Source organism: Syngnathus leptorhynchus, chromosome 3 (assembly GCF_054491065.1).
Source record: "Syngnathus leptorhynchus isolate UIUO chromosome 3, UIUO_Slep, whole genome shotgun sequence".
NCBI classification, from domain to species: Eukaryota; Metazoa; Chordata; class Actinopteri; order Syngnathiformes; family Syngnathidae; genus Syngnathus; species Syngnathus leptorhynchus.
In genome coordinates, this window is record NC_141197.1 from 1,593,656 (window position 1) to 1,615,809 (window position 22,154).

At 44.4% G+C, this 22,154-nt stretch overlaps 2 protein-coding genes across 2 annotated transcripts; both read left to right on the forward strand.

Annotated features, from left to right (window-relative positions):
* The first annotated feature begins 5,126 nt into the window (after nt 1-5,126).
* jph3a (junctophilin 3a) lies at nt 5,127-14,464 on the forward strand. Its single transcript, XM_085907612.1, has 5 exons — nt 5,127-5,508; nt 9,900-10,683; nt 11,116-11,240; nt 13,041-14,278; nt 14,384-14,464. The coding sequence occupies exons 1-5, from the start codon at nt 5,127-5,129 to the stop codon at nt 14,462-14,464; spliced, it is 2,610 nt and encodes an 869-aa protein (XP_085763738.1).
* A 2,640-nt stretch (nt 14,465-17,104) lies between these two features.
* znf319a (zinc finger protein 319a) lies at nt 17,105-21,724 on the forward strand. The gene is made up of 3 exons (XM_085908260.1): nt 17,105-17,271; nt 17,399-17,530; nt 18,433-21,724. The coding sequence occupies exon 3, from the start codon at nt 18,568-18,570 to the stop codon at nt 20,347-20,349; it is 1,782 nt and encodes a 593-aa protein (XP_085764386.1). The 5' UTR covers nt 17,105-17,271; nt 17,399-17,530; nt 18,433-18,567; the 3' UTR covers nt 20,350-21,724.
* Nucleotides 21,725-22,154: the final 430 nt, after the last annotated feature.

Here is a 22,154-nt window from a genome sequence, read left to right on the forward strand (position 1 = left end):
GCTTACTGCATGGCACCGTATGCGTAAATGCATGTAGTCATTGGTAAATAACCAAATAAACTTGACCTCCCTGTTGATGGTAATTAAACTCTGGTATTTCATCAAAGGTTTGCTTAAATTACTATAGGAACTCAGAATATTAGATTAGGAAATTACGATTCTTGGTCAGGATCTCCTTTGCACTGGTCAGAGATCAGTTTCCATCTACAGCGAGTCTTGAATATGCAACACTTGGTTCCAAAGCAAAATTTAAACGACAAAAATGTGTCTTTTCTTTGCAAAGAATTCAAATTTTCCTCTAGGCACACGTTTCAGAATTTAACCAAAGACAAATCGACAAACCTTCCAAGGTTTTTTTTGTCCTATGTTTTTCCATTATAAAAGAAATCTCAACATTTTTGAAAATTTTGAAGGGCATGGAAAAAAACAAGTAAGCTGACTTCCACTCAAAACTGTTCACTTGAGCACATTTGAAATGAATTTCCAAAAGGCAACCTTTCTGGGTTGCTTGGAAGTCATGTTGCTATTTCTTTCCATAGCAAAACTCAAGGTTAGCCCATCATTAGCATGTTTTAAGTACCTGCACATCAGCTGTACGTTCACAACGCAAAAATGAAGCATACCAAGAATACAACACTGTTTCAACTGCGAAACGTGAAGGAGACTCTGTTATGTTCTGGGGCTGCTTTGCTGCATCTGTCACTGGGTGTCTTGAATTTGTGCAGGGTGCAATAAAAACTCATGACTATCAAGGTATTGAGGAGAGAAAAATACCGTCTGTGTCAGAAAGCTTGCTCTGAGTCAAGTCACATTTATTGATCTAGCCCTTAATGGCAAAGAGGTCTCAAAGGGCCCACAGTTGACAGTTATTAATGGCATCCCTATTTTGACTTCCAGAAGGGCAAGGAAAAACTCCAACTGTATGAGAAATATGAGAAAACTTCCAGGACGACCAGGCTGCAACAGTGGGTACCGAGTGGGCAACATTTAGCTCACAATGTAATACAAAACGATATGGAATAAAGAAGTGTAGAAGTCTATTTAATCAGATGAAGCTTTGCAGGAAGTCATCATGGCAGCACCAGCGAGGAGCTGGTCCACCTCAGATCTTGTCCCGGAGAGTAACTGCGGCCTGAGCCCCCTGCTGTTCACCCTGATGACACACGACTGCATCCCCAGGTTCACCACCAATCACATTGTGAAGTTCGCAGACGACACAACGGTGGTGGGCCTGATCAAAGACAACAACGACCTGGATTACAGAGAGGAGGTGGAGCAGCTGGTGGGCTGGTGCAGAGACAACAGCCTGATTCTGAATATGGAGAAGACGAAGGCGATCATCGTCGACTTCAGGAAAAACCAGCCTCACCACGCTCCACTGATCATCAACAGCTCAAATTCCTGGGGGTCCACATCACAGACGACCTCACCTGGACTGTGAACACCACGATCAAGAGGGCACAGAAGCGCTTGTACTTCCTGCGGAGGATGAGAGCCCACCTGCCCCCACCCATCTTGAGGACGTTCTACAGAAGCACCATAGAGAGCATTCTGACAAGCTGTCTCTCTGTGTGGTGTGGAGGCTGCAGCGCCTCCGATTGAAAGAACGTGAGGAGAGTGGTGAGGACAGCAGAGAGGATCATCGGGGCTCCTCTTCCCTCCATTCAGGAGATTTCATCTCAGGGCTGCGTGTCCCGAGCCCGTAACATCACACCCCCACCATGGACTGTTCTCCCTGGGAAGAGGTTTCGCAGCATCCGCTGCAGGACCACCAGGTTCTGCAACAGCTTTTTCCCTGCTGTCATCAGACTGTTGAACTGTTGAACTCTAAACTGGACTCTGCATCACACATACACAGAACTGCACATTATGACACTCTGAACCACTATCTTACACTGCCAACTTTGCTGAATTTTTATAATCCATGTAAATTTAAAAGTACGCACCCTGGTTTAGCATTCCTCTGCACACTTTTTAAATACTGTTTTGTCTCCTTGCACTATTACATACTTATCACTTCTGCACTTTATACTTATTTTATTTTATATTTTTATATAGTATGTCGGCTCGGTGGAACACTGGGTAGCACGTCCGCCTCACAGTTGGGAGGGTGCGGGTTCGATTGCACCTCCGCCCCCCCGTGTGGAGTTTGCATGTTCTCCCCGTGTCCGTGTGGGTTTTCTCCGGGCACTCTGGTTTCCTCCCACATCCCAAAAACATGTTTGGTAGGCCGATTGAGCACTCCAAATTGCCCCTAGGTGTGAGTGCCAGTGCGGATGGTTGCTCGTCTCTGTGTGCCCACCAGTTCAGGGTGTCCCCCGCCTGCTCCCCGATGACGGCTGGGATAGGCTCCAAGCACGCCCGCAACCCCCGTGGGGCCAAAGCGGTTCAGAAAATGGATGGATGGATGGATATATAGTATGTTATTTTTATTCAACCTAAAGGAACATAAGAGTTTGATCTTAAAGTAGTTCATTAGACATCCTGTGTATGAGAGTATGAAACTGTAAAGTGCTGAGTGTGTGACGGGGGGGGAACAAAACAAGATGTGTGTGCAAGGATGTGCACGAATGAAATGTTCCAGAACAAACAATAACCCAGGAGCAGCAAGGAGGACAAGATGACCCAGGGGCAGCTGGTGGATAACAACTGGTGACCCTGTAAGGAAAACTACAACCAGGAGGAGCGAGCAAGTGATTCTGCAGGAGAAGAAAGACCAATGAGAGCAAGCTAAAGTTAAATGCAGTATACACATAGCCAATAGAATAATGACAGAATGCCTTTGTTGATGTGCCATTTGCATATTGTGTAGTATAACTCATGGCTGGGCAACTCGGAAGTAGAGTACGTCTGCTGGTGGCAACAGAGGCGTACAGAGGTGTATTGAGAGGGACCCGAGACCCAGGTGATGTATTAGATTTGTGTGTTAAGAATAAATCCACTCGTGTGTGAAAATGCCGGCTTCCTGATACCTTTCTATTGCAGAACGAGCGCGCATATTGTTGGATGAGTGGCAGTTGGGTAAGGTCACAAATTGGAGTCAGATTAGTAACTTGAGTTTATGTTAAATTAGAAATAAATTCCAACAAACCGCAATATCACTGCATTGTTGTAAGCCATATGCAACGGAATTTCGTTTTGTCTGCACTCTGTGCAGACAAAATGACAATAAAGTTTGTCTAAGTCTAAGTCTCTGAGTCTAAGAGGAGCTGGTCCACCTCAGATCTTGTCCCGGACAGTAACTAACCCAAAACATACAGCTAAAAACTAAACTATCCAGAATCATTCTTCAATGAGCACTGATCTGAATCCTATTGAACATTCGTGGACAGAGGCGAAACATACTTCTAGAGAAATCACTGGGGAACCTGAGATAGCTGGAAGCAGTTTGCTCATGAAGAGTGGGCCATAAACACATACAGTCTCATTGGAGGGTACAAAAATGCTTTGATTGCAATGACAATGCAATTGAACCACAATCCAAAAGCCTGATTGTCACTGGTTCATTTTGATTTCTTATTACTTTAGTCATTTCACTGACCACTTTGGGACTTTTTTTTTTTCATTTGCGGAGGGGTTCCAACAATTTTGTCCATTTGTGTATTCATGGAACAGGCCTGTGGACTACACATATGATCCTTGGGGGCTACTTGGTGACCACATAGAGGTCTTTTGGTTTGAACATAGCAGTCACAAAGCAACCCACAGCCATTAGTTATCAATTTGTTTCACACCACAAACACACACCAGTTTCACCCATAAAGGCATATTATTGATGTTACTTAACCATCTGTCAGTTTGAGGTTTTGGCAAACACTTGATGACCTTGTTGCATTTGAAAGTAAAGCCATGGCAAGTATTGTCAGTTTTGAAGATGATTTGTTAAAGGTCAGTCTGGGTCTTTTTGATAAAACCCACTGAAGTCATCCACTGGCTCAGACAAGGCTGACCATATATAGCTGAGGAGATCAATGACCTTACCAACCACCGGTTATCAGGGAATCGGTTTGCTGACCAACCAGATTTGAGTCTGAGGGGAGCAGAGCAGAGCAGAGCAGAGCGAAAGAGTGAAATGAGGTTGGATAATGAGGAAAAGCAGGCTGGATCCCCAAAGGGAGAGCGCATCGAGCTGCCTCCATACATGCTGCTACTGGCACCATCCTTCTGTCTGTATCTCTTTAAGAGCTGAGAGAAGGAGTGTGTATGTGTGCGTGTGGGGGAGGGGTATCGACTGGGGTGGAACAGTCGTGTAATGAGTAGATACAAGAGAGGCGAGAGATAGATGGAGAAAAATAGCGACAGGCCAAAAATGAAGAGGAGGGCAGATGACCTGGTGGAATTGAGGGAGACAACAATTCTGGTTTAGGGGGACGCTGGGATGGAGAGGACAATGGAGCGGAATGTTTTTTTTCGGCATCTCTTAAAACCCTAAGGAGAGAGCCTCCTGTGCAGAGTGGAGAGGGGCAGGAAACAGGAGATAACCACACTCCACTTTGCTTCGGCCTCTGTGGCAGTCTGTGCTGTAATGACTCAATGACTCGGATTGTAGCCCAAATGTTTGTTTTCCAGGCTTTGCTGTAGAGAAATTGCTGCAACTTTCTGCTGCTCTACATTTTGTCTGAATGTCGTACCAGTGCGGTGGGATTTCAGCTTCATGTCTGCCGGTGCAGGAGGGATGTGCTCTGATGGCTAATTGAGCCGAGCTCGATTGCTGCTTCGTAGGCCTGCGGGACTGCTGGAAAAGCCTAGCCCTCGCTTGTCTGGAGTGCCCGACACGACGGGCCGGAGAGCTCTCCAACGGCGCCGAGGGTGGAAGAGGCACTGGACGAGGATGAGGAGGAGTACTGTTAGCCAGCTCGCCCATGTATAGCAACTGTCTTCATCGCTCCCGCTCCACCACTGAGGCATAGATTTCTTCTCCATCCCACATGATGCGTTGAAGGCCTTCCTGTCATTCCTAACAGGAAAGTGGATTTAATATTTGAAGGCAAGGAAGCCAGGGGCCCGTGCCTCTCTGCTACTTGTTCCGGACGAGGCCTCCTCCCCATTTGCTACTTCTGAGTTAATTTGGCCTTTGCATTTCTTTTTCTTGACATTCTAAGGATTTGCCTAAACCTGTTTCATGCATGTCCACTGGAGGCAGGTTTGACTTTGATGATGGGGGGTCGTACTGTGGGGGGTGGGAGCAGGGAAAAGCCCACGGCAGAGGGGTCTGCACGGGGCCACAGGGTCAAGGCGAGTACGCTGGGGCATGGAGTCACGGCTTTGAGGTTCTGGGTGTGTACACGTGGCCCAGTGGGAACAACTATCAGGGCACCTGGGCGCAAGGCAAGCGGCATGGCATTGGAGTGGAGAGCAAGGGCCGCTGGGATTACAGAGGGGAATGGACGCAAGGGTTCAAAGGTCGCTACGGACAGCTGGAGAGCACAGCCAGTGGCGCCCGCTATGAGGGAACGTGGAGCAACGGCCTTCAGGACGGATACGGAACTGAAACCTATTCTGATGGAGGTAACGCTGATTTAGAGTCTTCGTCATCATTCTGATTGAGTCTCCTCCGCAACTGCTATTAAACTCATGTTTAAAACAAAAACTGCTTAGCTTCTAAATCTTCCCTCAAGCCTCCCCATGCGGATTTGTGTGTTCTCTCCATGCTTGCCTGGGTCTTCCCAAATTACAAAAGCATGCATGTTAGACAATTGAAGATGATAAATTGCCTGAATGCAAGCTTTTTTTTTTATCTACGTATATGTGGCCCACGAATAAGTGTTGACTCTCGCCCAAAGTTGACTGGCATGAGCTCTCCCATGTGCAATATAGAGAATGGATGGATGAAAATTGAACCACTTGCTGAGACTGGTGCCTAATACATGACTTCTCCAGTGTAGTGACATAAATATAATGTGGGTCACATTCACAACAGACACCAGGAGCGTTTAGGTCTGGATCATTAAATATCAAAGAGCTAAAATAGGGGCGGAGGAACACAGTCAACACACCTTGTATTAGCTCAGCATCACACCCTCGGTGCTCTAAAGTCACCATGGTAACGTAAAGACATCACGTCAGCCTGTCACTAGAGACCACAGTTTGACACTCATGCAGTCTGATTGGCTGTTTTCCCCTCACCCTGTCATCGGGCCTTTCCCTGCTTACTTATAATTTAGGCCCCTTTAATGTGTGATGCAGCCCAAGCCGAGCAAAGGAGAATGTTGGAGTTCAGTGATGGAGGGAACACGGCCTTGGGTGTTTGCTGTGAAGTTACTGTTACAAAACGCTCTCACACAGGAAATATAAACTAGTCACTGAATGCAAACGGGGTGGGGGGGACACTGCGTCACATAACATGCCTCGCCTGGTCTTCCGCTCACGTGGAGGACCGCCGACAGAGGAATTCAGCATGCACGAGCTGACACATTTTCTCCAAGCCAGTAAATCTAGGCACACAACACAGAGGAGTGACAAAACGGACATGAATTGGAGGCCTCGTCCACAAGCCCGCACAGCACGAGCTTGCTTGTTTTCAGAACCACAGACAGCTCCTGGTCAGGTTACGGGCAATTAGGCAATAACGCCAGAATGTGGCATAGACCATGCTAACAAATACATTGGGGAGGCGTTTTATTGACTTATATTTATGTGTACACCTTTGCAGCATATTTACACACTATCCATCCATCCATTTTCTGAACCGCTTAGTCCCCACGGGGGTCGCGGGCGTGCTGGAGCCTATCCCAGCCGTCATCGGGCAGTAGGCGGGGGACACCCTGAACTGGTTGCCAACCAATCGCAGGGCACACAGAGACAAACAACCATTCGCACCCGCACTCACACCTAGGGACAATTTGGAGTGCTCAATCGGCCTATCAAGCATGTTTTTGGGATGTGGGAGGAAACCGGAGTGCCCGGAGAAAACCCACGCGGACACGGGGAGAACATGCAAACTCCACACAGGGAGAGCCGGAGGTGGAATCGAACCCGCACCCTCCTAACTGTGAGGCGGACGTGCTACCAAGTGCTCCACCGAGATAAAAACCTGTATTGGAAACAGCCCTCAGTATCATAAAGTAACCTTTTACACTAATGCAAACTACTACCACAAGTGGGGGTGCTACCATTCAAACAAGTAACAGGTAGAACGTTTTTTTCAGTCTTTACAACAGACTTTTTCTAGCATAACTGCCTGTCTATCCAACTAGTGGTATGAAGCTTGCACTCCATTTGCAGTGGTTCTTAAAAAATATATGGCTACACGAGGGGTCACAAGTATTGTGCTTGCTGGCACCAGATATCCCCCAAGGACCCCATGAATGAACTGTGGTCCTGTTCTAAAGATAACTCACCTGTGATGGGACAAATATGTGCTGTGTGGGTGTGCTGTACCCTCAAAAAGATACCTCTTTTTTTCCCATCTGTGGAAAATAACAACAGTAACAACTAAGTGACCGTAATTAACTTTCCCATGATTAATAGCAATAAAGGTAAAATTTGCAGCACCACTTCATGCGCCTTGGAGAATTATGGAGCAAATATTGTGATAGTAGCAATCAATAACCGGATTGTATGTGCACTGCCATGAAAAGGTATTTCCCCCTCCATATTTAGTGTACGGTATTTCCGTATTACTCACATGAAATATTTCAGATTATCACAGCAATATTGACATCACACCCAAGTAAATCTGTTTTGTTTTGTTTTGTTTTTAATTGGGGTACATTGTTCCATTAATCACAGCAAATCATCCAGGTCTTGATTGAGCAAATCAGACCCATTCCATCACACTGCCACCACCACGTTTGACATTAATGGTCTCTGTTTTTTTTTCTATTTAAAAAAATAATAATAATATATTAATCAAATACTGGGATGTAATAATGCACACCTAAAAAGAAACGTTTTTCTCATTAGTTACAGAATAGTATGAAATTTAACCAAAAGATTTGACAAATATGTTTTTGGCCAAAAGTGAGATTTGTGTTTAGTTTGTTTTATTGTTTGTTTTTTTCATCATCATCATATCGTCATCATCAATTAAATTTGTGTACCACATTTATTAAGAGTACCTAATAATTGCTGTGACTATGGCTTGGAAACCTCTCATATATTGATGGATTTCAATCATTATGTTTCTCATTTATCTTTGAATTTCTTTGCATCGGGCACGTTTGTTTTAGGTCTGAAATTATTATTCAAGGACAAATTTCAAATTTCTGTATGTCCGCTAATAATGTTTGCATTTGTTAAGGGATATTTTTTCTGCATTATTACCTGTTTGTGTGGCCTAATTGAGAATTAATATCAGCTATACTGTAATTGGGACACGTTCCGTGTCCCAATTACATACTACATACTAATTATACACAGATCTAACTGAAGAGTGGTCCTCTGAGAAAACAAGACCATCTTTGTTCTTCTATCTCTTGCTATGCAATCAATGCAACATGTTCCCTTTCGGCGGCCATTTATCGCAGTGCCCAGTCGACTTAACAGACACAGAAGCTTCATTATGGGCTGAGTCTTGATATTATTACCTTGTGAGAATTATTTGACTGTAATATGCCGCAACGTGAACTTGAATAAACCTAAGAAACAAATCTGTAAAAGGATCATAAAATTTGATAGGTAACAAAAAACACACCAGCCAACTTTGAGAGCTAATAATGTATAAACAGTTTGGTTTAAAGTGGATTTGATCAAGTTGATTTATCTTTAGTAGGTGCAGTTATGCTCAGCAAATCACAGGATTTCATTTTGGGCCAAATTAATTTTTTTACTCTCTTGGGTCATAGACATTGTGCATAATCTGGATTCACAGGTCACCTCTGACTCTTCTTAGGGCAATAAACCAGCTATGGTGTCCAGTAAATGAATTTCATTGTATGCAAAGCTGAAGATGTTTTTTGGCCTGAAACTGAATCTGTTTCACTTGTCATTAGATGAGCCCCTGTAAAAAGTTTACTTCTCCACACTGAAGGTCCACATTGAACAGGTTGAGAATTTTTGTGACTCAAAGTATGGAGTGACTGTTCTGATATTTTAAAAAGATGAATGGTAATAAAAATTGCAGTACATCTATTTTTTTTTTAAAGTGAAGATAATTTGTAATTTTAATATTGACACATGAAGTCAACGCTCAATTTGTCTTTGCGGGCCACACAAAATGATGTGGCGGGCCGTATCTGGCCCAGGGCCTTGAGTTTGACACCTATGCTATAGAGGCAAGCAAGAAACGGGTTGAGATTCAATGATTTACAAGAATATAGTGGAATATATGAGAGAGGGACTTTGTGAGGGAAGCCTTGTTTACGAACTGTATTAACTTCCACATACGCAACTTCTCATTCTACTTTAGCCAGTTCTATCTACAAGTCTGACCAACTTGAGGCTATATTGACAAGTAAGTGCTGACATTACATTAGCTCGCACAATAAAAGTATTTTCAAATAAAAATTCTCTAAGGGATGCATAAACCATATCGACAGTTTATTGGAGTATAGCTGCAGAAGAAGAAAGGAATCATCTGATTACCAGACTGTGGTTGCTGCACGGAAGGGAATTAAAGTGATAAATGTATTGCACCCTTGAGGGTGCCTTTGATGCCTTGCTCACTTGCAACTTGGCGCTGCTGAGGAGGCAAGTCCAGTGTCTCTCTATATTCCTGAAATGTAAATGTTTTGTTCGGCCAAATTGTAAGTGTTATTGTATGATAAGGCTGCACCCAAATATGGTCCTAGAAACTGTGCTCTATCACTGAGACGCATCCATTTATGGTGCTGTTTTAAATGAAATTGTTGACTCGGGGTTGACCAATCGGTGAAAGAAAATTCCACAAGGAGGGTTATCAAGTAATAAAAGAAAGCCATAGTTGTTTGACTTCTGATTCATGTTTCTGTCTGGGCCAGGAACCTACCAGGGCCAGTGGCTGGGTGGGATGCGTCATGGCTACGGCGTGCGGCAGAGTGTGCCATACGGCATGGCGGCCGTCATCCTCTTCCCTCTGCGGACGTCCATAAACTCCCTCCGTTCCGAGCACAGTCACGGCCCCCCGGCTGCGCTTGAGGACGGCGTGGCCAACACGCCCACGGACGGGGTGGTGGCCGGGCTGGCCGGCAGCCCAGTCGGCCGAGGAGGCTTTGCTCTCATTGCTCCAAGTGAAGCCGAGCGCCAGAGAAAGAGGAAAGGTCGCTTCCGGCAGTCCATCCTCAGCGGCCTGAAACTACGACGCTCGGAATCTAAAAGCTCCCTTGCCAGTCAGCTGAGCAAACAAAGTTCTTTCTGCAGCGAGGCTGGCATGAGTACGGTCAGCTCGGCTGCGTCCGACATCCACTCCAATGCGAGTGAAAATGAACCACAGGGCGCTCCTGTGGATGCAACTGTGACAGAAATGTATGCAGGTGAGTGGCAAAGCGACCACAGGGCTGGCTGGGGCGTGGGTCGACGCTCGGATGGCCTTCACTACGCAGGTGAATGGGCAGGGAACAAAAGACATGGGTATGGATCCACCACCTTTCCTGATGGCACCAAGGAAGAGGGAAAGTACAAGCAGAACGTGTTGGTGAGCGGCAAGCGCAAGAACCTGATTCCGCTGAGGGCCAGTAAAATCAGGGAGAAGGTGGACCGAGCTGTTGAAGCTGCAGAAAAGGCTGCGGAAATTGCCAAGCAGAAAGCTGAGATTGCCATGTCAAGGTAATTTTTTGCTTATGCACAAATGAAGGGTTGAACATGTACTGTGATATAGTACATGTCCCATCCTTCCACAAAGTAATATGGTGTTATTGTCCTGCTAAAACTGGTGAATGAGCCAAAATTTATTCTATAAATACATTTGGATTAACTTTGGGTTAACTCTGAGGACTCTGGTTTGCTTCTACATTCCAAAAATATGTATGGATTGCCGATTCCAAATTGCCCGTAGGTGTGATTGTGAGAGTGATTGGTTGTTTGTCTTTGCGTGCCCTGCAATTAGCTGGCAACCAGTTCAGGGTGTCCCCCGCCGACCGGTATGAAATACTGCATGTTGGTCCATTGTCAGTTTATAAAAGGTAGACAGAACACCTTTACATTCTCTCCTAGAATTCTAAAGTGTATGAGTGAAATGTTTCCAATTGTTTTGACCAGAATGAGCCACGCTCGTGGAAAGGCAGAGGCGGCGGAGGGAGTCGCACGGAAGGCCATGGAAGAATGTCGACTGTCACGGATAGCTGCCAAAGAGCTCTCACCCTCCTTTCACATCTACGGTAATGGTGAGTTGTCCGTGCACAATCAAAATTAGTGATGGGAAAATGAAGCTTCATGAACCAGTTGTTGTATTCTTTGCCTCTTCTAATGGCAATGTTGGTTTAAAGTGAGGGTTTTAAGAAATGGCAAGTCGGCGGGCTTTCACCTCTTCGGTGAACAGAGAGTGCCATCTAGAGGTCCAAGTAAACACAATGAGTTCATGAATCATCTTGAAGCTTCATTTGCCCATCATTAATCAAAACAGTATGGATGAACATAAATAATGTTTTCCATCCATGAAATATTTCATCAATGTCACATCTACATAAGAAAGGAGTGGTCCACAGAACCATTTTCATAATTCACAGTACTCCAGTGTGTACTCTCTGGTTGCCTCACACATGATATTTACATACAAGATTTGCATAGTTATTTATCAACTATTGTATTTATGATGCCAAATTCTCTGGCCTAAATACAAATCATTAAAGTGGAAATGGAACAAGATGAAAATGAGTGGACCAAACAAAAGAGCTATGTGAAAAGCAAAATTGTCCACTGTACATGACAGATGGCTCTTCAGATGTTAACACTACCACTACTTAAGATACCAAGGAAATCAGGAATGCTAATCATTAAAACTGCATCAAAATATCACTGATCTCACTGTAGCTGCTCTTCTGCTGCAAACCGTGGAAACAGCCAAGACTGAATCAACAGCACCCCTGCTGACTGCAACCAAGTCGTCTACTCTATTTTACATCAGTTTCAAGGCTCACTTCATCAACAACCACTTCCAGTCTGCAACACAACAAAAACAATTAATTAATCTCTTTCATCTCTTGCTAGCTGTCTCATTGATAGATTCTGTGCTCAGCAGCTGCCTAATAAGAAGCACTGGGCCACTAATTCAACTCAAATTACAGTTGGTCTGCTGTATTTCTCATTCAATTGCTGTCATTAAAAATAAAAGTAAAAATGAGCAAAACAGATGGTGTAAAATTCTGCTTTCAGAAAATTGCATTAACCAGAGGTATCCAAAAAATTTTTGTCACGGGACACTTTAACTTATGTTTTCCCTCGCAGGGCCATTTTGTCTGTGAACCCATACACTGCAAATGCATGATCGCGTTAAAATATACACAACAAACTGATGGATAGTTACTTTTGTTTTTTCTATTCAACTATTTTAGAAAAAAATGGTAACTACAAATAAACAATAGTGCAATAAACCCTGGGAAAACAATTAGCAAACGTAAAGTCGAAACGCATGATTTGCCTAAATCTGGCCCCGGGCCTTGACTTTGACACCTGTGGTGTAAATACTTGGACATAAACTTTCATATGTTGTATGAATAATTTATTCTTGTAGCTTTGGCTTGAAAGGGTAACCTATAGGCCTGAACTCAGTCATACTGTTTCTAAATTTGAACTTTTATTTTAAGATAATCCAAATATTAGAAACAACTCTCACTAGTATAGTTCTAGTATATCACTGCAAGTTACAACTCCATAGTGTCAGTTATACAAATGATCATTGCAAAGGCCGTTTTTGATACAGCTGTCGCATTAGATGTGTTAAGATTACGCAGGTGTCCCTAATAATATGGTAAGTAAAAGCTCGTTATCGCAAAAAGAGCAATGAAGATAGATATTTTTGAAACTTTTAGTTCATAGAATTAAGATTGGATTTTACAGTGGTTATGTTTGCCATTTTGCTTTCGTTACACAGCATGTTATTAACACTGTCCCGTATTCTCGCACACACGCACTGTGGGCTTTTGCCAGATCACCTCATTGGCGTTAATATCCCACTGTTTTCCTAGGGCTCGAATGTCAAATGCCCCAGCACCAGAACGTCAAGGACGAAGACCACGAGGTCATCTCCACCGGAACAGACAGTCCAGAGCTGTGTACTCCGGACATGACACCGCCTGTTATAACGCCCGATCTCAGCCCTGCGCTGAGTGTCCCCATCTGTCCGAGCCGCAGCCCACCCAACCACATACATCGTTCCAGAAACGCTTGCTTCATGAGACAGAGCGCCGTGGATGATCAGGGTGGGTCAGAGATCCAAGTTCTGGTGGAGTCACGGGCCACGGACATGCTGAAGGGGGGTGCTAACAACTGGGCGGATGACATGTACCCAGATCGAGGATGTAGCAGCCGCTCAACAACGCCCTCTTTACTAGAAGAACAGGAGGGACAGGTTAATGGCCACGATCCAGTCCCTGTGACCAACCACAAGCTTCGTGAGAAATCAATCTCCAATTTCAAAGTCCGGGAACACACTTCTTCCCTCAGAGCATGGGAGCATTCTGCATCCAACCCAAAGTCCTCCAAGCTTGCCACCTCTTCTCACAAGTCAAGGGAGTACACGTCATCCAATCATAAAACATGGGATCACTCGTCGACCAATCACAAGGCTTATGAGCATGCCAATTATAGGCAGGTACACATTTTATCCAATCACAAGGCTTTGGAACATAACGTGTCTAATCACAAGACTTCTGAGCATGCTTCTTCCAATCACAACTCCCAAGATTATATCTCCTCCAATCACAACCCCAAAGACCACGTTGCCTCCAGTTACAACTTTCGAGAGCATGTCTTCTCCAACCACCACCTAAAGCAGCACAATCCCTGCAACCACAAACTTAATGAGCATGCTGTAATTGACCAAAGGCAAGATGGCCTCACCCAGGGTTGGACTGCAGAAAGCAGCCTGAGGTGGAGCCCCGCCCATTCACGCCTCACAGAGCAGGATGAGGAAAGGATGAATGAATACGCAGTAGACATGAGGCTGCAGTGTCCGCAATCGCAGATACCTCGAGGCTTGGCTCAGGAATCACCGGTCCCCAAAAACAACCGGCTGCGATCCCGAGGCCTGAGACCGGTCAGAGAGGGATCAGTGGACTCTGTCCAGATGCTGGACAATTTGAGTGCGGGGGGGGAGCTAGAGGACTGGCCGCTGCATAGGGACCTCACCCTCTCCCCACCGCTTCAGTCTCAGCCCATCACTCTGGAGCAGGAAGGAGAGATTCTCACCCTCAAATCAAACTCAGTAAGTATTTTTTCCACAGCACATGAGAGGCAAAACTATGCATTTCTAATTCCTGGCTAAAGAAGCAAATGAAATGATCAATTTTGTCTTTTCTTCCTCCCCTAGGGCTCCAGCTCCATTCTGGTGGTTATGGTCATCTTACTCAATATTGGAGTAGCCATTCTTTTCCTTCATTTCTTTATTTAAGCTAAAACAGGTATGATCTACTAAGACTTATTGATTACTGCAGTATATTATATTATTGAGATGGACATTGTGCTTAGTCCACTGTAGCCCACAACCTGAATGATGGACACAGAGCCTCAGTTTCTGCATGAACGCCATTCCTTTTACTCTTATTTTAAGCTTGCAACCATTAAAAGATGATTGAATAAGTTTCATAATCGAGTGAAGATTTGCAGCTTTACACAATTTTGGCATTTATGGCACATATGCATGGGTGTCCATTGCATACTTTTAAATGGACTGTCACCGGCAGATTAGGTCCATTTTCCATCCCTTGAGGAAAAAAAAAAAAAGAAACTGGTTATCATTTCGCAAACACGTGAAAGTCAAACTACATTTTGTACTGCACATCAAAACAAATGTCTCAGTCCCATGTATCAATCTCATTCCCTTCTTCACACTATGCGCAAAATACAGAACTATGCTGCAGTAGATCCATTTAAAGGGCTCAGCCATTATTTATTTATTTATTTATTTATTTATTTATTTATGTATTTATTTATGTATTTATTTATTTATTTATTTATTTATTTATTCAATTTGTTCCAAACCCACTTGAAACTTTTGCATGAGGCTGTGTGGGGGTGTTAAAATGCATTATCAATCCCTTTAACATCACTATTTTGTTTTCATTTGTTTAGATTCCATCTTAGTGATCACTACTTGTTGCATTTGTTTGAAGTCACCACACAACCAAATCTTTGGATCTGGGGAGGGAAAATAAAGGCTCTTGTGTGATTTGTGAACTTTTGTATATCACCAACACCAAATTTATACTCAAGGAACTCTGTTAGCAAAGAGATCTTTTTTTTTTCTGTCAGCACTCCTTGTACATCGACACACATTCGCACGCGGCAAGCCAACATGTGACACATTTAACTGCTGACAATACGAGAATTCAGGCGTGTCCCTTTGTACAGCCTGCAGACTGTTATGTTAGGACCGCTAATTATATACTATGGTATGTGTATGTGTCATTATTATTCCTATTTGACACATTTTGAGAGCCAGCGAGAATGCAGAGTGCCTCGTGTTAATTCAGTTTCCGTCTCCAATAAATTTTAATGTAAATTGCGCTAAAACCCACAATGATGCCAGGCTACGAGGAAACAAATAACCTTCAACACAACTCACACACTCCCCACCTAACCAGGAATGGCATGCACTGTTTTGACTCTGTCTCTTAGTCACCCTTTGAACCACTCAAAATGGGAAGGTGGGGTTTCTACGGTGTCATTTGCTGACACTTTTTTGGCCGGATGAGATTTTTCCGCATGTTTGTTCAGCCTGCTCAATCTGGTGTCACTTTGTAAGGTCTCTTCTCCTCGTCTCTTTTATTTAGTAACACAAGGCTACGTGAGACATGGAGAGCAGTGTAAAATAAATGCTAGCTTTTAACTCTCAAAATGTCATGAGTTTATGAATGATATGAAAACAAATTCTCTACTATTATATATGTTTTATACTTGGCACCCAGTGGCATCATCATATTGTGACATCATTGCATGCCCGAGCATGCTCTTTCTTACGCTTTGGTTTATGAGGTTGTTAATGTGGGAAAAAATAATAAAATGTTTGAAATAGTGACCCATGGTTATTGAATGCCATCATTGAGATAGTTTGTTTTCCTTGCAAATATGGCCATTTGAAATTTGGCTGATAACCCAGTTGACGTCAATATTTGTGAAACCACACAAACACATTCACACTGTTGATTATGATCTGCTAACTCTTCACTGGATCTCACATCTAAGCACAGCGTTTCATAGCACTTTGTTCACATATTACTTCACATACACTACGCCATAAGTGACAGTAGTATCACAGATCCTAACACAAAACATACAGACATAACTTTTTAGTTCTCTGCCAAACAATAAAAGTTTGGAGTCACAGGTTATTTCATGAGAAACAAATCAATATAAAGCCTATCAACGCCTAATATCAACCCTTAAAACCTGTCAGAATGCATATATTGTTTGTTTGGAGCCCAATTTTTTAGATTGTAATTTTTGGAAAAATATATCAAAGATATTATACTGTTACAATAGTTTCTTTCTTTCTTTCTTTCTTTCTTTCTTTCTTTCTTTCTTTCTTTCTTTCTTTCTTTCTTTCTTTCTTTCTTTCTTTCACTTTTACTAATTGGAATTCCTCATGAGAAGGTCATGTTCAACTCTGCTGTATGTTTTGTGTTGCACACTAGTCAGAAAAACAAATCACATGCATTTTGTGGCTCAAAAATTGCATCACAAGCACTGATGTGCAATTTATAACCCCTGGAGCGCAAATCATGGATTAATCCAAGAGAAGTTTCTGAAGAAAATAGAAGCTTAATACTGCATGCTTCATGAACTATCCTCAACATCACTCACGCCTCACAGCCAACTGATTCATCCCTGATGTGCCAACCCCATGCTATATGCAGAGGTTTAGGAGCAGAAATCACATTAACTAGGTAAATGTAAGATCACTATGTGTACTGAAATGTAAAACGTATTTGTTCTTAGTGTAGAAAACAAGTGACACCCCCCCCACACACACACACACACACACACACACACGCGCGCGCACAGTAAATATGTGCAGTGACAGTGCGCGTGTTTTATACGGAGCTGTTTCGTGACAGCTTGTGGCCGTGCGTGTGCTATCCCCTCGCTAGTGACGGTTCAGTTGTTTAACTTAGAACACTGCCCCCTAGCGTTGTGCTGCTGTAAAAGCGACATTTGTGATATCTTTCCACTTCCTCGTCGTCTTTGTGCTCGTTTTTTGTGAGTAACCCTTGAGTCGTTCACTCTCCGTTATCGCCCCCGTGATTGTTTTCGTCCTCCTTCGTGGAGCCGCTTGATGGGGCAGCTGCGGTTGTAGCTGAGCTCACTGCGTGGTTTCCGGTGTTAGTTTGTCTGCAGAAGGATGGCGTCGAGTTCCTACCGCATCCCCTCTACCGCCGGTCCTCCGACACCGACTTACACCGAACGTTGCCGGCTCCGGTCCGAAGACAGCAGTGAAAAACATCATTAAGCAACCTGGGTACGTTTTGGTGAATGCGTGTTTGCAGAGTGTGACCTTTGCAGATGTGAGAGGCTATGGCTGCGAGAGGCGAGTTTTACCCGCGGCTTGGCGGAGGCCTACTTTAGATTCGGGGTCAGCTCTCCATGGAGGCTTTCATCTATCGTTGGACCAGGCAATCTAGTGGCCTTTCATAAAACGCTCGTGCAAAGCGGTGATTATATTTCAGTGTCTTCTGTTGCACTTTTGCCATTGTTGTAGGGACAATGATTTGTTACAAAACAGAAAGCGGCAGTCATTTGAAGATAGCAATATAATTGCAAAGGAGGTCCACTCGTTTAGTAACGTAAAGGGTGCAGAGCAGCGGCTAGCTGTTAGCTGCCGCAGCTACGAGCTACGGCTTCGAAATGGTGCAGATTTCCATTCCAAATCGTGACCAGGTTTGCATGGAAGGTTTGCTAGTACAAGTAGCCGTGGAGTACCAAATGCACGTAAGTTACACGTTCGGCGAACTCGCCCATATATTGTGGTGCATGATTTAATTCAGGAAATAGACTATAAACCCCGCTTGGTCACAAGCGCTATTATTTGATAGCCGCATTCAAGCGACATTTCTTGCAATGCATATATTCATGATTCGGTGGGTTTTCATACCATTCATCATAATCTAATGTCGCTGTGTTGCGGTTCCCAAAAGTCTATTTTGTTAACGTTAATTTGTAACATGTGTTTGGAAAATCTGACTGAAACCTTAGACTTTTTCTTATTGAGGTGCTTTACTTTCTTTTTGTAGACTAAAATCGTCTACTTATTCATGCATGCATGCATAGTCTCTAAGCCTACTTTGATGCAACATAATGACAATGGTCAGTTAGTCAATCTGCATGACATCCTAATTCTGTGATTATTTTGTCTGCCTCCAGGTCTTCATGTTTATTTCTAAGAACGTGTGTAACCAACAGAGAGCCCACCTTCCTGATACTGTGTCATAAACACCAATCTGCTCTGTGTGTCATTTCAAAACTCACCTCCTGAGCTCTGAATATTCAAGTGCAAGAATGACGGAGGCGTGGCAGCAACAGCAGCAGCAACAGCAGCAGCAGCACACAGTGGCTCCACCTTCTGTAGTGCACACACTTCCCCAGACAACGGACGCGCTGGCCTGCACCGTGTACGGCGTTGTCCTGCAACCGGATTCTTCTCTCCAACAGCAGCAACAGCTGGGCCAGCAGCAGCATGTTGTGCAAACACAGCAGCCCTCCATGCAGCTAGGTGGCGAAAGAGTGCATAAGTGTGGCGCCTGCGGACACGACATCTCTCACCTGGCCAACCCCCACGAGCACCAATGCATGGTGACCCAAGACAGGTCTTTTCAGTGCACACAGTGCATGAAGATCTTCAGCCAAGCCACGGACCTGCTGGAGCATCAGTGCGTGCAGGTGGAACAGAAGCCTTTTGTTTGCGGTGTGTGTAAGATGGGCTTTTCCTTGCTCACCTCTTTAGCCCAGCATCACAACTCCCACGGCAATGGAAACAACCCAATGAAGTGCTCCATTTGCGAGAAAACGTATCGTCCCGGATCCGGAAACGTCACTCCCACCTCGTCGGCGGCCAATCCGCAGCAGCCTTCCACCGGAGAGACATCTGGTGGCGGTGCGGCAATCAGTGCCTCATCCCCACCTGCTTTTGAGGCCTCTGCGCCCGATAGGCCGTACAAGTGCTCAGTGTGCCATAAGTCCTTCCGGCATTTGTCCGAGCTGACCCGCCACGAGAGGGTCCACACAGGTGAGAAGCCGTACAAATGCGATACATGCGATAAAAGCTTCAGCCAGTCTTCGCATTTGGCTCACCACCAGCGCACACACAGCTCCGAGCGCCCATACAAGTGCGCTGTGTGCGAGAAGAGCTTTAAGCACCGCTCTCACCTCGTGCGCCACATGTACGCCCATTCGGGCGAGCACCTTTTCAAGTGCAACCTGTGCGAGATGCACTTTAAGGAGTCGTCGGAGCTCCTGCACCATCAATGCCAGCCGGAAGGAGAAAGGCCTTTCCGATGCGGCTCGTGTGGAAAGAGCTTCAAGCGGCCGTCGGACCTGCGGCAGCACGAGCGCACTCATTCCGAGGAGCGACCCTTTCAGTGCGAGGAATGCCAGATGAGCTTCAAGCAGCAGTACGCTCTCGTACGCCACCGGCGCACCCATAAGAATCCGGCCGACCGCCCTTTCAAGTGTAATCTCTGTGATAAAGGCTTCCTGCAGCCCTCCCACCTGCTCTACCATCAGCAGGTGCATGGCATGGAAAGCTTGTTTAAGTGTGCATCTTGCCAGAAGTCCTTTAGCCAATCCGGAGAGCTGTTGAGGCACAAATGTGGAGGGGAAGTTGAGAAGCCCTACAAGTGTGACGTGTGCGGCAAAGGTTACAAAAAGAACTCTACGCTGCAACGCCACCAAAACACTCACTGCGCAGAGAAGCCGCTGAAATGCTCTCTGTGTGACAAGCGCTTTGTGTCATCCTCAGAGTTTGTCCAGCACCGCTGCGACCCGACCCGCGAGAAACCGCTGAAATGTCCCGACTGTGAGAAACGCTTCAGGTACTCGTCCGAGTTGCAGCGCCACCGTCGCGTCCACACAGGGGAGAAACCTTTCAAGTGCGCCAGCTGCGACAAGAGCTTCAAGCAACGCGAGCACTTGGCCAAGCATCAGAGCGTGCACTCGCGGGAGACGCAGTTTAAATGCGTGTGGTGCGGCGAGCGCTTTGTCGACCTTGCCGCTCTGCAGGAACACACAGTCCAACACACCGCCGAAGGCGAGAGCTTTCCCGAAGCGCCCTGTATCCCGTGACCGCCGTGATTCAGCAGCCCCGGACAGCAAATGGAGCAACGTGTCGTCGTCGCTGCTGCCGCCGCCTCCACGTTCAAACTTGGTTGCTTCAAACACGTGCCCGTTAACAAAGATTCCTCATTTCTTGTACAGCGTCCATCGTGTGAAGACTCCATTATCCTTCCGTGACTAAAAGGCGAAACTCTGGGCCAGAGATTGATTCTTCAGTAACTGTTGTTGTAAAGAGCAAAAATCGGGATTGATGTAAAAGGTGGAGAGATCGTGGTGATCAGCCCCCGTGTTGCATGTGATGTCATTGCATTTGTTTTATTTTTTTAACTGTTTACTCTTGCAAGCTGGACAGCAAGGCAGCTGTCAAAATGTGTCCTCATGTATTTTATGCCCCATGTCATGTGCCTTTTTTTAACAGATCTCGTTTTATTGAGTTGATGTCCAGTAATAGCCGAGCGACTCGCTCCCATCCACGCACAGTGTCCGCCCTGTGCAGCAGTCTGTTCACATACTCGACCTTAGATAGTATCGTCTGTGCATGAATATTTATCACTCTTAATCTCACTATTGTATTATAGGTTTGTTTTATTTAGATTTAAAAAAAAAAAAAAAAAAGGTGAATTTGTGAAGTGTATAGCCCAAGTCCTATTAAACGTGATGTTGCATCAATGTATTCAAACAAAAGACATTTGGTAACTAATACATACCTATCATGTCATGAGAACACTTGACATGTGCAATAGAAATGCACAATGTAATATTTATAACTACTGATTCATCGCATAGTCTACCCTATTATTATAGATTGTGTGTATGCGCTCATGTAAACATTGAAAAAATGTGTAGTGCTTCTGTTACGTTTTATTTTTACTATTGATGAGCTTGATATTTTGCAAGGACTGAAGTTTCCATTTGAATTATGTTTATTCTGATGAACTATCATTATATTGTTCACTTGTAAGAAATTTGCAAATTACTCTGCGGTAGATGAAAATAATCCTCCCAGGATTCCTCAGCTATACTTGAGTATACTTGACTCCACACAGCCCCAAGCTGCAACATGAGTTTTGTTCTGAGGATAAAGTGGGATTTATGAAAGTTCACGATTTGATATTTCTATATTAAGTCATTTTTCGCAGTATATTTGAAGAAGGATTTGAATGCCCAGCTAAATTTAGCTGACATGGTCAAAGAGACTGGCAGAGGGTGATCGTGTCATAATTTGGTCAAGAATTCAAAAAAGGTATCATTTAGACTCCTGTTCATAGTGTACACAGATGAAAAAAAATAAACCACATTGTGGAATATCAAAGTGTTTACAGATTTCATGAACTGATAGTCATTTCTTTAATCCTTACAAATTGTGTATACTGTTGTGGCATTTAGTTTACAATGAGTGGTTTTGAAATGCTGAGTCAGATCCCTGCTATAGATCGAATTGACCACTCAGCTTTGGCGCATATATTGATCTCACTGCTGTATGTTTTGTGTTGCATCATGTAAGTCAGACAGGTTGAAGGCAAAACCTTTCATTTTCATACTAAAGGGTGGCTCAATGGTGTCCTTCTGCACACGTAAAATATATTGAGCCTGTAGAAGGGCCCGAAGGCCTAACTTACTTTTTGGTAGCTTGGGAGTCGTGGTCTAGCAAGATTGCTTCAAAAATACATAAAAAAATCTAATTAATTTTCATCTCACGTAATGGGTGTGTATGCGCGCATAGCTCACTTGAGAAAGCCAGTTATGTGTGCCTAAATCATTCATTTCTTAGGGTAACACGGACGCCATTTGTGAGCAAGCATTGGGGACTGTTG